The sequence below is a fragment of the Lutjanus erythropterus genome, chromosome 22 (genome assembly GCF_056507025.1).
Source record: "Lutjanus erythropterus isolate fLutEry1 chromosome 22, fLutEry1.hap2, whole genome shotgun sequence".
NCBI lineage: Eukaryota > Metazoa > Chordata > Actinopteri > Lutjaniformes > Lutjanidae > Lutjanus > Lutjanus erythropterus.
Window position 1 is genome coordinate 6,303,763 of NC_139338.1, and position 18,965 is coordinate 6,322,727.

Genomic DNA, 18,965 nt, shown 5'->3' on the forward strand with positions numbered 1-18,965 from the left:
CTCTCTCTCCCTTTCCTCTCTCCATGGTGTTGGAATCATCAGTGTCCGAAATCACTTGCTCTTTTCTATCCTAGTGCACAAGAGTGACTTTCCTTGATTTTATTTCAGTGTATAATTGTAAGTTTTCTGCACTTTATGTATAGACTCTTTTACAGTTTTTCAGCTTGTCAATGGGCCGCTGCAAACACGAGCAGTTTTGATCGCGTCCTCAATCCAGTTGACACATTTAATAGCTTGCAGCCGTAGACGCCACCAGTTGCTCTGAAACCGTCATGATCCTGTTGGAATTTTGAACAACTTATATCAACCACTGGAATATCGATTCTGAAGTATCATATATGCAGCAATGGGGGAGACTGCTACTTCAGTTGCCAAAATGCACAACCAGATTTTCAACGACGTCAGCTGTAAGAGGGTCTATAGTCCTGGAAAATTGCCATCAACTACTGCATAGTTTGCCTTCTGTGATGACAAAAGTATCAAAGTGAAAAGGACTGATGTTGAACTAATCCTGGAATGGGACCAGGGGTCATTGCGGATAGAACAACAAGAAATACTTAAAAAAAATGCTAAAACACCCACAGTGCACTTTTTGCTGAATATTAAAAGCAGGATAATGAACCAACAGCAGTCTGAAAATGTTTGCTTCAGCTGTCTCCAGCAAAGTTGAGCACATCAGTGATTTTTTCTGACCTCTCTTCCCAGGTCGATGCTGGATGGACGCCCTCGAGCTCGCCCTGAAGTGCTCCAGCCTGCTGAAGAGGACCATGATCCGCGAGGGGAAAGAGGACATGAGCACAGTGGGCACAGGTGGAGAACACTCCATAAATTTCTACAGCCTCCTCCGAGCCCACAACATCCACGGTTTCCAGTGAGTAAGACATAAAACCTAAGCTACAACAAATTATTCCTCCCTTATTTTTTAAGCTACCATCTGACCACCCTACCTTCCCTTCTTCCAGGTTCAATGACAGCGACCACTTAAAAGACCCTGATCTGTACTCGGACAAGTCAGACAGGGAGGGTGAACAGGACCATGAGGAGTCAGATCCAGAAGGCCTGGAGAAGAGTGAGGAGAGCGACAGCGACACATCAGAGCGCCAGGACGACTCGTACATCGACCTGGACCCGAATGAACACCTGCGGGAAACCCCGTACCTGGAACAGTCCCACGAGGAACTTGGAGAGGTAGGAGACGAAGAGTTTGATCCAGATAAAAAATGTTGTAGATCAAGTGTGATTGCAGCATTACACCTCTGATTATCTTCTCCCAAAGGATTTCTAGCAACCATTTTAATCATTAGCTTTAATTAAAACTTCAGCCAAAAAGCTTTGTGTTTTTTTCAAATTTCTTGCATAATGAGGGTAAATTAGCATGTTCATCTGCTGGGGCTGTTGGGAAAGCTGTATCATGGACACACTTTGATCAGTCTGTGTAGGTTGGTGTGCGTGGGTGTGACTGGTGGTATGAAAACAAGTGTGAAAGTACTTATGCATTTCCATTCTGATGCAGTCTAAGTTTGATAGCTCACTAATTAAACACCTACTGAAGCTGAGGCATAATCTTTACAGTTAGGAGCTAATTAAAACTTCCTTTTGCACACCAGTTGAACAAACAGTCACATAAAACTTTTAAGCATTTGGAGACTTGTGCACAATTGAGATTGCTGTGTAAATCTTGACTGCATTTTAACACGTCTGCAGAGTTATTACTGGCTACATGAAGGAAAAATACATCACTCCTCTACTTTTGTGCGTGTCTTCTTCTGCAGGCTGGCGAGGCTGCCCAGACAGAGACGGTGTCAGAAGAGAACAAATCTCTGATCTGGACTCTGCTGAAGCAGGTGCGACCTGGCATGGATCTCTCTAAGGTGGTGCTGCCCACCTTCATCCTGGAGCCAAGGTCCTTTCTGGACAAACTTTCAGACTACTACTACCACGCAGACTTCCTGTCAGAGTAAGCCCCTCCCTCTTCCTGCTTGTTTGAAAGGAATCACTTCACATATTGCTAAAAGAGTTAGATGAGAGGATCAATTCTAATCATGTCTTTATGCTAAATATGAAACTTGTGCCAGCAGACTATTCGCTTAATCTAGCATTGATTAGAAACAGCTAACCTGGCTCTGTCTAACGGTCAAACTTAAAGGGATAGGTACAGTAGATGGTTGTCAGCACACTTCCAGTTTTGAGAAGCAGCAGGGATACCAGTGTAGGAAGCTAAGCAAAGCACTGCTGTGGACAGGGTCTCCAGAAAAATGTAGCATAGCCACCTAAAAGAAATCTCAGTTTAAGTGTACGCTATATTTACAGTATTTTCACCACTTTACCGTGCCATCAGACAGTTTTTTCAGATGGGAAACCGCTGTTATATAAGCCGAATATTACTCTCCAAAGCCACCAGGTCAGTAATTTTATCATGCAGAATGCATGAGTTGCTCATCAATCGCTTCCCCGATTGGTTGCTTGTTTGTGTGTCTTGATGTGTGACTTTGTTGTTCTAAAAGGATAGTTCGGATTCACAAAAAACACAATAACACAAACTAACAGACCAAGGCAGCGGTAGACCAGCAAGTGTGTCGTGAGAAGTAAAATTACTATTTTTGCCAAAGGAGTCTGGTTGCTTTGTCTTATATAACAGGGAATTACCTTCTGAAAATGCTGCCAGACTGCAAGGTAAAGTGGTGAAAGTTTTCTGATTATAGCCGTCACATAAACTGATTTAGATGTTTTTTCAGTGGTTAAAATATTTTTTGCTGCTGACCCTGTCCACAGTAGTACATTGCTTAGTTTCCTACACCAGTACTCACACTGCTGCTTCTCCAAACAGGAGCCATGCTGACTGACACCTACTTCAGGTAGTTAAAATGTGGGAAAAAAATTGGACAGATTTTGTAACTTTGGTACATTTTGCAGAATATGTAATTAGATAATTATGTATCAGATTATTCTTTCTGCTGTGGTCATTTTTCCTCTTCACCGACAAAATATTAATGTATTTTCCATGTGTCCCCATTTCTATATTTAGTATTGACCATCATAGTACATATCTTGGTCTGTTTTCATTATTTTACTAGTGATTACTTGCGTTCAAAATGTGCCTTTATTGTTAAATTTGACCGTTTCATTGGATGTGCCTTACTGACTTACTATTATCGACATTCTGTCAATGATAAAGTGCGTATTGACAGTGAGATATGTTGTATTAGCAGATTATACACAATTGTACTAATTGATGAACAGCACTTGTTATTGAGGAGCACCAGACTAAGTTTGTTTGATTCTCAGGGCTGCAATTGAAGAGAACGCTTACAACCGGATGAAGAAGGTGGTGAAGTGGTACATCTCTGGATTTTACAAAAAGCCAAAGGTCAGCAGAGTAAATGGGCCACATAGAATATGCATGTCTTGTTATACACAATATGTTATGCTATATTTATGTCATGTTGGTTTTTAATCCACAGGGGTTGAAGAAGCCTTATAACCCCATTATTGGAGAGACGTACCGCTGCATGTGGCTCCACAACAAGACCAACAGCAAGACCTTCTACATCGCAGAACAGGTAACAACAGATCTACTGCTGAGAGTACAAACTACTAGCAATCTCACTGGTCAAGAGCTCATTCCACCTGTATTATATAGCTCCTTTGTGTTGAGTCATCAGAATACATCAGCTCTCTGTGATGACATGAATCCATGGCTGTTGAATATTTTGATCGATTTTAAATCACCAAAATAAACTGACTACATCGGTATGTGTTTTTCTTCAGGTATCCCATCATCCTCCAGTGTCAGCCTTCTATGTCAGCAACAGAAAGGATGGATTCTGCCTCAGTGGCAGCATCCTTGCGAAGTCCAAGTTCTATGGTACACACACACTCACACTCATAAAAAGTTTGCTCATGTTTATTCAGCTGTGGTTTTATAATGTGTTGCTGTTTAAGAGCATCTGTCCACTGACTGCTGTTGTTTACGTTCTAGGAAACTCCTTGTCGGCCATATTAGACGGAGAGGCTCGGCTCACTTTTCTCAACCGAGGGGAGGATTATGTGATGAACATGCCCTACGCTCACTGTAAAGGTCAGAGTGCAGCCTGCTCCTCCTGACGCTGTGATCTCACTTCAGTAGTGCTTTTATGTAGCTGTCAACTTAAACAACTTAAAACAAATACAACTTATCCAACTTTTGTTTTACAGTGTAGAGCATAGGCAGTGAAATTATGGAAGTGTAAAAGGATGAAGGTTTGACACATCACTCTAGGACATCAAAAGCAGATTTGCCTGACAAAAATCTTTCAAATTAATGTTGCTTTGCTCATTTTAAAGCTGTAGATTTACTTGAGCAGGAGTGTCAAACGCATGACCCGCAGGTCCAATCCAGCCTACTGCATATGAGAATGCAGTCTTCTGACAGCACAATGAATACCTTAAGTGATCATATTGATATTGAACATTGTGCAGAATATTGTCAATCAGCAGCTTCAGTACCAAATAGTTTGTATCAGACATTTATCTTAAAACAGGATAGGTAGAACCATATTGCTAAGGCACTGGAAAAACTTTAGTTGGTGTTGTGTGGTGAAGCCAGCATTACTCCACAGAAATGGAAATGTCTGGAAAATCGTAAGGATTTCTAGATCTTGGCAAGTTATTTGAATCTTAAAGAATTAAAATATTATATTATATTGCTGTTCACTTCCAAAATACATGCATTTGTAGATCCACTGTGATCTGTATATTGTAATGTGCGTATAATGACACCAGACTGACTAAATGTAGAAAAATTGAGACACTGTTTAAATTGCCCTAATTTTCTCAGAACATCACAGGCTGTTCTGTTCTGTTTTGTAACTGGATGGTTCATTAACTGTGAATGTTTTCAGAATGTACTTGTACTTCTTTACACTGAAAAAGGGAAAATATGGAAGTCTTGTTATTTATAGGTTTATATGCAGTGGTTTTACTGGTTCGGCCCAATTGAGATCAAATCGTGCTGAATATGGCCCATGAACTAAAATGAGTCTGACACCCTACTAGAAAGTTGTGTCCACTTTCTGTGCCAGTCATCGGTGCTGACTGAAGTACGCCTTGGTGTTTTTGTTCTGGTAGGCATCCTGTATGGCACCATGACCCTGGAACTGGGCGGTCAGATCACCATCGCATGTGAGAAAACAGGCTACAGTGCTCAGCTGGAGTTCAAACTGAAGGTACACCTGTGTTTTCATGTTTCAAATAAAGACACTCTTGTCAGATTAGTGGATATCATTAGTCTATTTCCTTAGAGCTGTTGAGTAATAAAGTATTTAGGAGAGAACTCCTCAGTGTTGATTTCTCACGTGACTTTTCTGAATGTCTCACGCCACCACCAATTCCACCGTTCCACTCCCTCTTCTCCCTAAAAACATCCCATCCTCCATCATCCTGTGATGAACTACCTGTAGCGACAGGTACAAGTCAGGCACAGTAAACAAAGCATTTCAAATACAAATCATGATAGGTGTTTTTCAGTGTTAGACTTATTGTTACAGTAGTTTTTCCTTCACATGATTGGTACTGAATGCACTGCAGTGCACCTATTTGAAGCATTAAGTTGAAGCACTTTAATTAACTGATTTTAATTAGAAGTTGATGGTGATGGTGGCTGCTACTTTAATTTCTTTTGTTGGTAGATTGGTTTGAAACACTTTCAAGGTTTATCTGTTTTCTTCAGCTCCATCAGCCACATTTCTTTTGTATTTGAAGAGGAAAGTTTGTTTAAAAGTACTGCAGAGACATAAATGCAGATAAAATGACCCATAAGAAACAACAATTTCTTTCCACAGTAATTGCAGCATGTACATGTGCGTGTATCTCTCATTCCTTGCCCCATCCCTTATGCTTATGTCCTACCTTTTCACTTCCTTCCCTTTCTTTCCTCACCCCTTTCTTTCCTTCTCCCTCTGCTCCCTTTCCCTGCTCCTCTTTTCTCTCCCTTCTTTCCTGCAGCCATTCCTCGGCAGCAGTGACAGTGTCAATCAGGTCTCTGGCAAGATCAAGCTAGGAAAGGAGGTGTTAGCCACGCTAGAAGGACACTGGGTAAGATGCGCTCTTCACACATACACCAGATGACTGTTGATTAAATAATAAACCCTGATGTCCTGAAGTCTGATAGGGCCGTTTTTCGACAATCGAAGCATTGTAAATACATAAAAAAACCTTTGTCCAGCAGTGAGAAAATGATTAAAGCTTTCTCATTTTTGTTTTTTTGTTTCATATGGTGTAAATGTGTTAGACATGACGTATTCTCTGTTTTTGTTTCTTTGTTTTCTGCTATATAAATCAAGTTTATTATTATCATCCTGTGGTGATGTCCAACAAAATATTGTTAAGTTAAAACTACTAAGCTTCTTGTAGAGCGAGAATATTAAGGAGTTGTGTCTCTGTGACTTGATGTGTTGCAAACAAGCTGTGAAATCATACCAAAATGTGTCAGCCTGGGTGCCATTGTCATCTGTCATCCTGTGATGTCTTTAGGCGATTAAGAAGAGCTGTGTAACTTTTCCCTCACAGGACAGCGAGATCTTCATCAACGACAAGAAGACGGGGACAGTGGACACTTTCTGGAACCCGACGCCGGAGCTGAGGCAGAGTCGACTGACCCGCTGCACCGTCCCACCAGAGGAGCAGGGAGAGCTTGAATCAGAGAGGTGGACTTAACTGCTATCAGAGTATAATCAGATCCTTAAACTACTGAAAATGTTCTCAGTCTTACCTCATTGGAATTAGGACACTTTGTTGTTATTTATGCCTTTTTTATCAGTGTTGTATTTATTGTCTTTTAATGTAGTTTCTATGGCCAAATTTACCTCAGTCACTCTTTGTCTTGTTGTTATATTTTTATGGCTCTCTTTTAAAAGCTGCTTGTGCAATTTTTTATTACTCTCATACAACTTTTGACTTTCTTCTCTGTCAATCCGTCAGACTGTGGCAGCACGTGACCCGGGCCATCAACAACAAGGACCAGACTGAGGCCACCAACGAGAAGTTCATCCTGGAGGAAGCTCAGAGGAAGTCCGCCCGCGAAAGGAAAGCCAAGTGTGAGGAGTGGATCCCCGCCCTGTTCGAGCAGGACCCGGTCACGGGAGAGTGGCATTACAGATATGCCGAGTGAGTGACTCCTGTCAGTGTAAAGCAGTGTGACGGCAAAAATAATGCAAAACAAACAGAACTCAAACAGGTACCTGTCACCTGTGAGTGTCATGAAACTAAGATACTGAAGAATGTATTTATTCTCCAGTACTACAACATACTACATTTAAAAACACCTCCAGCAACAAAGGTGCTTTCAGATTCTTGACGCTCCTTGATTTTAAAAAAAAAAAAAAATTAACTATGATTTATCAGCCTATACTTGTTTTTAACGTAAACATTTTTGAAGAAGGTCCCTTATATGTACCCAAGAATTTTTACAAATATGCAGTATGTGCTCAAGGATGACACGGTGTGGACTTTGACTCCTGACTCATCCAGCTCTGTCAAAAATACTTCCAAACCCATGAGAGGGCATGATGACCCACAGACTTCCAGAAAAAAAATATCAGCCTTTAATATGTATTAACTGGGGGATTCTACAGTGTAAAAATAAGTCTGTCATTGCTCTCTGGTGGACAGACTATGTAATGGATACACTGTCTCTAAATTTCCACAAACATATAACAATATAATATCACTCTACTTATTCATTGGCTGGTCTCAACGTATAACTATGAAATAAACATTTAACAAAAACAACAAAAAACGCTGCTATTATCCTGGAGGTCCTAATAAAATTTACCAATCCAGATGTTTTAGTTTAGTTTTAGTTGGCTGGTTACTTAATTTAACAAGGACGTTGCATAGTAATAACATTTCTTAAAATTATGCCAAAGTTAGCCAGCACAGACATCAAGAATAAAAGCAGTGAAAAATATGCAGATACAAACAAGGCCTGCACTACATAGACAAGAGAGACAGACAGAGAATTAACAATAGCAACACAACAATCAATAATTCACAAAACAGTGACAGCACAACAAATAGTATGACACAATATTGATGATAAGCAACAGCAGCTCACACACTTAACATAATGACAAACAACAAACACATGATTTATAAGGATAATAATAATAATAGAAAAAAGTCATCAGTCATATTCAGTTCGACAAACATATTATGGAAATATTTTTCAGAGATATTGAAGCATGCTGATGCAAGAAAACATTGTGCTTGTTTTGGGAGAACAAACTATAAAATTTTAACTGATGATAATGTTATAAAAGCATGTAAAAATTGCAGTTACCAGAAATTAAGATCTCTTGCTCACGCTGGTTGAGATATTGTATTCTCTTACAAGTAGTGTCAGTATAAGGTGGTTTAGATTAAAGCCTCCCCACCCTCCACATTGACTTGTTCAGTGTTAAAGGGTGCCATCTAGTGCTGATTTAGTATAAGTACAGGGGTGAAGCTCAACCTGCTTTTGATGATGTACATCAGTGGTTTTAATATATCATATGACAGACAGGATGGTCCTTTAGGTGGCAGAATGGAATGAATTATGATGATTTCCACTCATAAAAAGTGTCTCTATACTATTTTTATGTCTGCTTCTTATTTCCATCTTCTTTGTCATTCTCTCTTTGCTCCTCTGTTTCACATCTTTCTCTCTTCATGTCTTCTCTTTCATTCATCTGTGTCTTTGTCTGTCATCTTTTCTACTTTCCCATGCTCTATGCATCTTTCTCTGTGTCTTCTCATTCTCACCCTCTGCGTCTCTCACCCCCTCCTCCCCAGCACGAGGCCATGGGATCCACTCAATGACCTGATCCAGTTTGAGAAAGACGGCTGTATCCAGACCAAGGTCCGACACCGCACCCCTATGGTACGTTCTGGCAGTCTTATTAGTCTGAGTAACCAGGGGCCGCGGAGGGACAATTGCAAGTGCCAGGTAGGTCGTCCCGATCGAAAACCGCCATGTTTTTTTTTTTTAAAAGCAACTCGCCGCCTCTGCCACCTTCCACGCAGCACCTGGTGCACCGTCTTCATTGTCGCTTTTTCTCTTTTTGTCGCCGCCATCATCGCCGCTCTCGCCTCTGTTCCTTTTGTGTTTTTTTTTTTCCTTTCGCTTTGTGTCTGTTTTTCTTGTTCCATCCCGGCACCTGCTGTTCTCTCTGTATGGGAGGGAAGGTCATGTCAACCTGCACACTGAAGTAAGTGTAAAACCTGGTGTTCTCCTTCACTTTCTTGCCTTGTCAAGAAGAAAAGGTTCATTTAGCAAAAAGGACTACATGTGTTACACCTGCCTTATTTGGACATATTTTCTCCCTGCAGGCTCAAGACTTATTTTGTCTTGTATTGTGAAAAATCCTAAAATTGAATTATCAAAAACAAGTCAGTTTCTAAGTAATTAAAGCTACAGCAAGTATAATAACTTCTACACAATGTTTTCAGGTATTTGTAAAGCACTTAATAAGGGGACGTAAAGGATGCTGCTCTCAATTTTCTGTAATCTACCACATATTTACTCTTTGTAAGATATGAATTGGAACAGTCTTTATTTGTACATGCTCATTATTTAACTCAGCAGTCAGTGAGTTTGCCATTTAACTCAATAAAATGTCTTCTTTCCTTTAACTGTGTCTTAATCTTCCAACAAAATTGGGAGCAGCATCAAAAGCTGCACATCAGATTCTCAATGTGAAATGTAATAAAACTGATCATGAATCTGCACTGCATTTAGTTTCATCCCATACAAAGTCTATAAGAGAGAACAGCTCCATCCATCACATCAACAGACCAATCACCGCCATCAGCGCCTGGGTGTCTACCACGCCCTCCTCGCCCTTCATCTGACCTCATCTTCATTTTGTTTGTTTCCGTGATTGTCTTCGCTCACTAAGTCTCAACTTCTGCTGAGCTGCTCCTTGTTCGTTTTCTGTTGAGAAGCTAAAGGCTACTGTGGTGCAGTCGCTGTAATTGTTGCTAATGTTTGGAGTGTGTCACTCACTTTATTTATTATTTTATGTGTGTGTTCAAAGTAACCACCTGTCAAGTGCCAAAGCAAGTGAAATCTCTGCATCAGTAATTTTCAGCATCGACACTTTTGCTCTTAAATTTAGTTTTTTAATTTAAGTTGAGAGAAAGGAAGGCTAATTCTTATTAGGTTAAAAAAGCTTTATTACCGTTCTATTTCCTACATATTTTGGGGTCTAAATATACTACTGTGGAAAAACTGCTGTTGTTAAAAATACTTCTGTAAAAGTATTCTTCTCAAAAACTATTATTATTACTTATTTTTTAACTAAATTACTACCAACTCCTGTACTGTTCTGTTGGCCCAATTGCGATCAGATAACCTTACTTAATACGAGAATGCGGATTAATGGCTGGACATTAATGCAAATTATCCTACTCAGTAGTCACACAATAACACAAACCAACTAACTGATCAGACAGCTGTAGATCATTCTTGTGTTCTGTGAGGTAAAATTACTGTTTTCAGTGGCTTTGAGTGGTACTTTGTACTTTGACAGGCCTATTTTTCCCACAAGGAGTATTTTGCACCCATTCAATTCCCAAACTTTTTGTACCTATTAGTCATTTAAGGCTATTTTAGACCACATGCAGCATGGAAGGGATATGAATGCAACATGTCTGATGCTGCATGTCAAGCTGCTTGTCCTTTTACACCGACTTTGTTCAGACAGAACCAACTGTGTTCGTGTGCCCACCAACCGCCGTACAAGTAGAGAAGAAGTCTTTTCTCTTCAATTGATTAAACTCAACTTCAGGATGACAAGGAACAGGATGTGCTATGAATAGGGTGCACTTGGTTGCTAGGGCGTTTGTGGGTGGTTGCTAAGCAGCTCAAACTGGAGACAACCTGAAGAGGGAATACCAAAGTGGTGGCCGATAAAAGCTGAATGATATCACACACCCAATTTGACTGAGTGTACAACAGTTCTGTATTTTCAAATTCAACCAGTACCTCCACAAAATGAGAGGAAAGCCAGAAAAAAATAAAGGAAACACATCTGATTTGAAGAAAATCCAACAACATGTAGGACACCATTTTACGTGTTTAAACACAATTTTCAAATGGAACTCTATTCAATATTTGCTGCATGCTGGAAGCCTGCTGCCGCTGCAACATGCTAAAAAACAGGGCCCAGGTTTAAAGTCATACAGTTCAATACATTGTTTGTGCTTTTTCACATTCTGACCCTCTGGCATTTGTCAGATTCTGAAATGTTTTTGTGCTGCCAACCTCAAATCAACCTTAAAAGCTGTTTTTCCCCTAACAAAGACTCCAGGCCTGAAAACTGCATCACATTTAATAGCACATTAAGAATAAGAGCTGTAATCCAGTCAGAGTTTAATCCCTTTGAACTAAATCATTTTCACGTCCCAGCTCTTGGCAGGTTTGGTTCATTTTGGACGCTGGCTGTGTGTCACTGTTGACTGTTTTAAACCGCTGTAGCTGACTGATGTACCAGCATGCCTTGTTCACATTTTGTCATTGCCGCGCCAACGCCGACTAGCATGTTTGTGTGGGAGTGTGTGAGGGGACTCTTGCATCATAACACTGTTTTGTTGTGTTGATGTGTATGTAAAAAAATGTTAATTTTCTATTTTCCAGTGTTGTGTGGATGTGATTTTATTTGGTTCTAGTCGTGGTGTGTGGCCTTTCTGTTTGACCTGCTTCTCTTTGTGTGTTTGTGTGTGATTCTGTGTGTATCTGTGCATGTGCATTTAGGTAACGGTGCCAAAGAGGAAACACAAGAGTGACAAACCCAAGAGCCCAGAAAGTGGCTGCTCTTCACCCGAACCCGACCGCCAAGACTCGTCCGGCAGCGAACGTGAGTCACACTCATTTACACTTAGATACAAATACACACAGAGGCTAAAAGGAGTAGTTTGTTGTGTTTTTTGAAAAAAAATCCCCAACATTTTGTTTTATTGAACTACAGCAAATAGGCTAAATAATGTAAATTCTGCACAGTTACATTATTACAGATACACAAGAGCCAAATAAGCAGGTAAAAACAAATTCTGTAAATAATTGGGCTAAATCTGGATAAACTGAATGTTTTTTAGACGTGCTGAAATTCAAAGTAAGAATAAAAGGTATGAATAAAATAAGAAGAGTAGAGTACAGTACAGTTCAAGATTAATAAGTATAGATAAAGTTAAGAGAAATCGGTATGCTGCACTCTGCTACACATAAATTGTGGGATGCTGTATATACAGGTGGGAATAGTAATGGCAGTAAATAGGCTGCGATATGCAACATTTGCACATGTATTACACAGTTGTGGGGATATCCACCGTACATGTAACCAAGACAACTATATCTATAACTATAAAACTTTTTAACCCAAATTTAGCCTCAACCTAGTTGTCTAAATCTGCAAAACACCAAATGAGGGCTGAGAATTTGCTGAACAAGTTCTGAAGATAGCAGCTACAGAATAATATACAGTTAGTTAACAGCACACCCTGGTGGTCCTATATATTTTCTTATTTTTTAAAACTCTTCCTGTAGACAGTAAGTGGTTGTACATTTTTGCATATGTATCTGGCAGCTGTTGGCAGACATTATACTAAGGCTGCAGGCTCATGGCTATTTTCATTATCAGTTACTCTGTTGATTATTTTCTTAATTAATTGATTAGTTGTTTGGTCTAAAATTTTTCTTAAAAAAATTACTCGAATCGATTAATTAATTATCAGATTAGTTGCCAATTAATTTAATAGCTCAAAACCATCGATTAACTATTGCAGCTTTATATTGTACATCTATAAAGTCAGACTAGTATCCAACCTTCTGTAAACACTGTTGCTATTGCTTGTTGCCACAGCACCTTGCAAAAATAAATTATTTGATAGAATATTTTTAATTGGCTTGTCCGTCCATTAATTTTCTGCTATTTATCTGAGTCCAGGCCGAGCACACTGATTGATTATATTACAAATAATTATTGTGACCTACACCTGGAAAGCACTGACAAAAATGTGACTGAATGTCAATAAATTCATGTACTTAATTAATAATTGTAGGCCTTATTTTCCCACTGGTTATCCATCGTTCTGTGAACGGTGTGACCTGAAAAAATGTATTAAAATGCATTCTGTGTGATCTTAATCATTTAATATGGTCAACACTGTTTAACACATTTTGTTGCAGGACACAAAAGCAAGCATAACAGTCGGCTGAGGAAAAAAGGAGCAGACCTCAGTGAACTTCAAAGTGCCATTGAATCTATAAAGCAGACGCAGGAGGACATTAACAGGTGAGGAGGGCGTTGTCTCACTGTACCATGAGCGTGAAATGATTTTGAGCATCTACTCATGAATCCTGTGTGTTTGTAGGAGCATCAGCGTGCTGCGGAGTCGTGCAGCAGGCCGGGCAGAGGGCGGCTCTTTCCTCCAGCAGCGCGACTACGTCATCATCGTTTTCCTCATCCTCCTTCAGGTTCTGATCAACTATGTCTTCAAGTAGCAGCCATACCCTGCAGACAGAGTGGTGCCCTCACACACGCAAACACACTCGCACACTCTCCTAGCAGTACAGTGGGGGGGACTTTGAGATGTGAACTTTGACCTCTCACAATAACTGACTAGAACAGTCTCCTCCAACTCTCTTCTTCTCTGTCTTAAAATCCAACCACACACGTCCAGAAAAGTGGAGACTTTTTTTTAAAACTTATTTATTTTTAACCAGTCCATTCCAAAACTCTGAGGAGATCCACAGATTTCAAAGCGGAGAGGAGCGGCAATAAAGAAAGATTGCCGGAGGTGAGATTTTGGTGTGATGAAGTCTCGACTGCCACTCTGCAGCTTACTGATTTGCCTTGATATAAGAGGCAAAGACAGCAGCCATTTTCAGCTGTTGTTTGTTTTTTTGTTTTTTCCCGATGGAGTGAAACCACTCTGTTGATTCACATTTCACCTCAAACGACAGGGAACCTTTTAACATGGAGAGGAGTACCATGACTCAGATGGTAACAAAAAAAACCAACCTTTAATTTTAATGTTTTTTTAATTGTTTTGTTTCTTTGCTTGGTGTGTCCTTCATGAGTAGAGGTCTGCTTGGAACAAAAAGCGTTGATAAGGGAGAGAAAAACAAAGTGGTCCAATTTATGTGACTTTTATTTTTTTATTATCAGATACTTTAATATCTGCTGGGGGTTTCCACGCGTGGAAATGGATGAGGAAGACAAGAGATGCGTCAAAAGGAACAGAAGCTATAATTTCTGCTGTACAATAAAACTTCACCTTTTGCATACAAAGTCAATGTTTCAAAAAAAGTAAGATGTTTGACACAATGTCATTGTATACTGTAGGTAGCATGTACAGACAGAGGAGCGTGATTAGGACATTAGCCCTATGTACAGTATTTTGTCTCAAGGCACAAATGCACTGGAAACGTCAGTTATTTGTGTTGTTGATGTGGTCAACATTTTTATCAAGTGGACATTTAAATACTTTTACATTTCTGCTCTGAGGAGGTTTGGAGCATCAACAGAGGGTCGAAAAAGATGATTTCTGTGATTTTTCATGAGCTTCAGTGACCACTGCCCTAGTTTCAGGTAAAGGAAGTTGATATGTTTTTAATCAAAGGCAGCAAAGCTAAGTGATGTCGTCTAAAAACTGCCTTCATTGACCTAATGGCAAGTTAAAGGAATAGAATACAAAATGCACTTATTTGCCTTCCTGCTGAGAGTTGGATGAGAAAATACCACTTACATATATGTCTCTTTAATACAGCCAGCGCCTGGTTAGAGTAGCATAGCATAAGGACTGGAAACAAAAGAAAACATCAAGCCTGCCTCGGCTGAAACTTGACAAAATCCACCAACCAACACCTCTAAAGGTCACTAATTAATGCGTTATATTTTTTTCTGTATGCACAACAGAGTGTAAAAGCAACACATGGTTTAAAATGAGTTACCTTCAAACAGAGTGGTATCAATCCTCTCACCTAACTTACTGCAAAAAAGTGAATAAGTGCATTTCCCAGAAAGTAACTATTCCTTTAAAATGTGTCACTTACATTGTTTTATTAAGCTGTGCGACCATATAGAAAAAATATTAAAAATGTATATACCAGTTGATCTAAAGAATAGCCTCCAAATATAAAAACAGACTCCAGACCAAGCCATGGAAGAGAAAACCTTTAACACTCCCCTAAACTACTGGCTTCAGCATCATCATGGCAAAGTCAAATTCAGAGCATCAATCATTGCTTCCAGTGTTTTTGCGCCTCAGATGTTCACCAGGAAAATTAGCATAGACACTTTAGTACGCTACTAGCAGGAAGAGGAGATAGACTTTTTCTAATTACTACTATCACCATAGTAAACCATTCCAAATGTACGCAAGTACCAGCCAAACTCAGTGTGTAGAGTAGGAGTCGGCCCCGTTCACTGTGTAAATATCCAATGGGGTGACTCGTTCCTCGCGAGTAGCGCGTGGCGTTTCAACACCAAGGTTCGCAATACAGACACTCCCGCGCTCTGTGCACAAGCCAGTCTTTTCAACCTTGTGTGTCTTTCTGTCCACTGCTCTGTAGATACACATGGACATGGGCAAAAAAATCAATAAATCAAAATAGATTAGTGGGGTACACAATTAGAATCCCATCAAAAATGTATCCAAATGAGCTCAAGAAGTTTCTGTTATTCAGCAAGAACTTTTTGGAAGTTGTGTTAGTAGTTAGTATACATTGTGGTTCCAGTCTGTTGACTCCCTCATTGGAAACATGGATTTTGAAATTTTAAAGTCTCATAAACAGTACACTAGATAACAAAGTTCAGACTTAAATAACAGGCATAATACCCTGAAAATGTACAGGCTTATGAGGACCATATGTCTTATGAGGACTGGTGAAGTTAAGGGCTGTGTTTAGCACTATTAGACACAAAAAAACAAAAACAAAATCCAGTCCCAACAATCTGTTCTGTACACTGAAAAATTTGTTTGGATCCTGTATGTGTTTTTTTTAATATCAGCCAATGATGAAGGCAGCATATTGGAACCTATACCTGACCTTTTTACCACAGAGTCTGTCAGGATTTTCTCCTAATACGTTAGCAACTACTAATTGAGGCAATTCAAAAAGATCCAAACCACTTACGGACCATATCTGATTATTGATTTTGTATATCTCTTTGCCTGTCATGATGTTAGCCTTGTCGACGTTTACATAATCTGATTGCCTCCGCCATCAGCAGACTGTTGAGCGATGAAAACTTTGTAACGCTAACACAGGTATTAAGAAAAACTGGTAGCATCGTCGGGAGCCAGCTGTACCCCCGTAAGTTACCCGGCTGGCCCGTGTGTATCTGTACGTGTATTTTTGTGTGTCCTCATTGCCTCGATCGCTCATCTTAAAATAAAGAATCCAGATGTTAGAATGTGGAGAAATAAAGTATATACCAGTGCCTTCTAGAGTCGGACTGGGGAGGGGGTAGATAGGGGGTTTAGCAGAGGTGATAAGAGGTCGGCAGGGATGTGGTGGGTGTGGTGTGGGGCATGCAAACATGGCCGGAGTCCAAGCCTCAAGGTGAATTAATAATGAAGGGAAAGATCTGGAATAAAAGCATTGATGGTGGGTGCAACTTGGACCTGGACTTGGACTGGGACCCTGGTGGCGGCTGTAGTCATTATAGTGTTTTAGTACGGAAGTGCCATACGAAGCCTTAGAAACGAGTCTGACTCCAGCTCCACAGCTCGCCGCCCCACCCAGCTCCTGCCTCCCCTCCTGGCGTCGCCATAGTAACTCACCCCTAGGTTTCCGGATGCTGATTCCTGCCACAGGAGAGACAGAGAGAGGGAGTCGTCCTTGTCCCTTTCTTGCTCTCTCACACACCAAATTCAGAGGGAAATAAACATCTCTGCTGTCTGTTGTTGCTGTGTCTGTAAAATAATACATTTTATTTATTCCTCTTTTATATGTTGGTTTGTGTTTGGTTTTTTTTTTCTGCTTGTAGCATTAGGTCACTGTTGTCTTTTCTTGTTTTTTCAATGCTGATTTTAAAATAAGGCACCGTTGTTTTACTCCGTTCCTCGTCACTTGACGTCACACACAAGCGACCGTCTTCAACTTGTGCACACTGTCAATGTCAACTTCCCCTCTCCCAACCCAATTTTCCCCCCACACACCTACCCTTTTGCCTATCTGAGTACCTGAATATATTTACTGTATTTCCATGGCAACTATAACTTCCTGGAAGTTTATGGTCACATGTAACATAACACAATAAAAACAAATGACATCCTGCGGTTTTCTGTCTTTGTTTGGTGTAAAGACGCATTTAATTGTCCACATGAATGGATATGATATTTATTATTCAGCCTGAATTTACTGAGGCAGCGTTGACAGTACTGCTTAGATAATGTGTCCAAATGAGTGTCGTTACAATTTTATGTCTACTTATGAAAATATGAAGGTTTCATTATGCAGATTACTCAAAGTGTAGGTGATATCAAATCCAAGTGCATTTGGAAACATATCACTAAGAAATAAACAGTTCAAATCTTGGACAAGACTCAGCAGGATTGGAGGGAAAAATCAAAATAACATCAGAAAACCCAAATGGAGAAAAATAAATGAATAGCAATAAGATAAAATGAAAGTCAATTGAAACAGCCCTGACACATGGAATGGAATCATAATGTGTCTGAGAGTGAAGGGAATTGGTTTAGGATTTTATAGATTTAAATCAGATTTCTATAAGTTTGTTTGGAAACGTGTACTTGCTTGCCATCTGATTATTAAATAAACAATTTCATCTTTTTTTCCAGTTCAAAAGTAAGTGAAGATCTTTCATTTTAGTTTCATGTTCATTTTTTGGCCAACCACATTTCAATCCTAGCTGATAAGCACATGTGCACATTACTATATTATGTGAAAAATAAAGTACGCCTGAGATTCCACTCATTTTATTTATTTATTTATTTTTGATGCATTTGCAGGTGCTCAAAAGCATAAAACATTTTTAATAGGAAAAAACCTTCAAGCAGCCAGTCAGTGACACTTTGAATATAATAACTTAATTATACGTTTCTGAACTTTTATTAAAAGTTTTCTGTTTGTTTTTCAGGGCTTTACTGTCTACACTTAAGGATGCAGAGGTTTTATTCGTCTCATACACAATATATGTTGTGACATACGAGGTAAAAACTAATATACAATGAATAATAGACGCTGGGATTACAGTAAAAATAAGAATTAGGGAAATAGAAATCTAAAGGATAAAAACTCAAACTTGAAGAAGATTTATGTAATATGAGTATGAAAATGCATGTATATCTGCCCCATTAATTACAGTATGTATTGGCCCTAATAAGGCAGTGTTAATAAAATGTTTAAATTACAAAATGAAGTAATAGTTATATCAATTAAATGAACAGTTATTATCTAAAGTGGGATAAAAAGCTAAAATTACCAAAAGTGATTATTTGCAAGATTCTTCATTGTTTGAAAGTGTCAGCTCAACCACCACTAGAGGGAGATCTACAGTTTTCTTCCAGCTTAGCACCAGTTGGTTAGAGCTGATTAAACCTGTCATTGTGATTTTCTGAACCACACACATAAGCCACATCCAGCTGTGACCCAGTAAATCAGGTTCACTATTTCTCTCTAATTATTTGACAGTTCCTAGGCAGCCTGGAGGTTATGGAGGGTTGAGGCTGGACTGTTGCAGTTTCATATCCGTGGATCAGCCCTCAGCAGTTTAAAGTGCCCTTGAGCAATGCACCTAATCCCCAGCTGTTCCAGTAACAAGAGGTAGAAGACTGTGATTGTGCTGCTGCAACATTCAAGGTACTATGTGAAGCAATTTACATGTATTTATTGCTTTGTAATGCTAATGTTGTGAACAGATTGTAACATAACGTAAAAACAAATCCTCACTGACTTTCTGATCTCTATGTAAAGGACTCAT

General features: G+C 39.5%; 1 protein-coding gene across 10 annotated transcripts in view; it reads left to right on the forward strand.

Moving 5' to 3' along the window:
* The window catches only part of osbpl8 (oxysterol binding protein-like 8), a 117,301-nt gene extending 102,548 nt beyond the window's left edge, over positions 1-14,753 (forward strand). For 8 of the 10 annotated variants that reach the window (XM_084710612.1, XM_084710614.1, XM_084710617.1 and 5 more), the window contains 15 exons: positions 706-871; positions 963-1,188; positions 1,773-1,957; positions 3,286-3,367; positions 3,462-3,560; positions 3,769-3,865; positions 3,980-4,078; positions 5,107-5,204; positions 5,983-6,072; positions 6,547-6,683; positions 6,958-7,143; positions 8,809-8,962; positions 11,771-11,873; positions 13,202-13,307; positions 13,387-14,753. In XM_084710612.1, the coding sequence (XP_084566738.1) occupies positions 706-871; positions 963-1,188; positions 1,773-1,957; positions 3,286-3,367; positions 3,462-3,560; positions 3,769-3,865; positions 3,980-4,078; positions 5,107-5,204; positions 5,983-6,072; positions 6,547-6,683; positions 6,958-7,143; positions 8,809-8,962; positions 11,771-11,873; positions 13,202-13,307; positions 13,387-13,516 (1,958 nt within the window). In that variant the 3' untranslated portion in view covers positions 13,517-14,753. The remainder of the gene's footprint in view (positions 1-705; positions 872-962; positions 1,189-1,772; positions 1,958-3,285; positions 3,368-3,461; positions 3,561-3,768; positions 3,866-3,979; positions 4,079-5,106; positions 5,205-5,982; positions 6,073-6,546; positions 6,684-6,957; positions 7,144-8,808; positions 8,963-11,770; positions 11,874-13,201; positions 13,308-13,386) is intronic. The other 2 variants (XM_084710615.1, XM_084710621.1) reach the window with 1 other exon arrangement.
* The last annotated feature ends 4,212 nt before the right edge of the window (positions 14,754-18,965 follow it).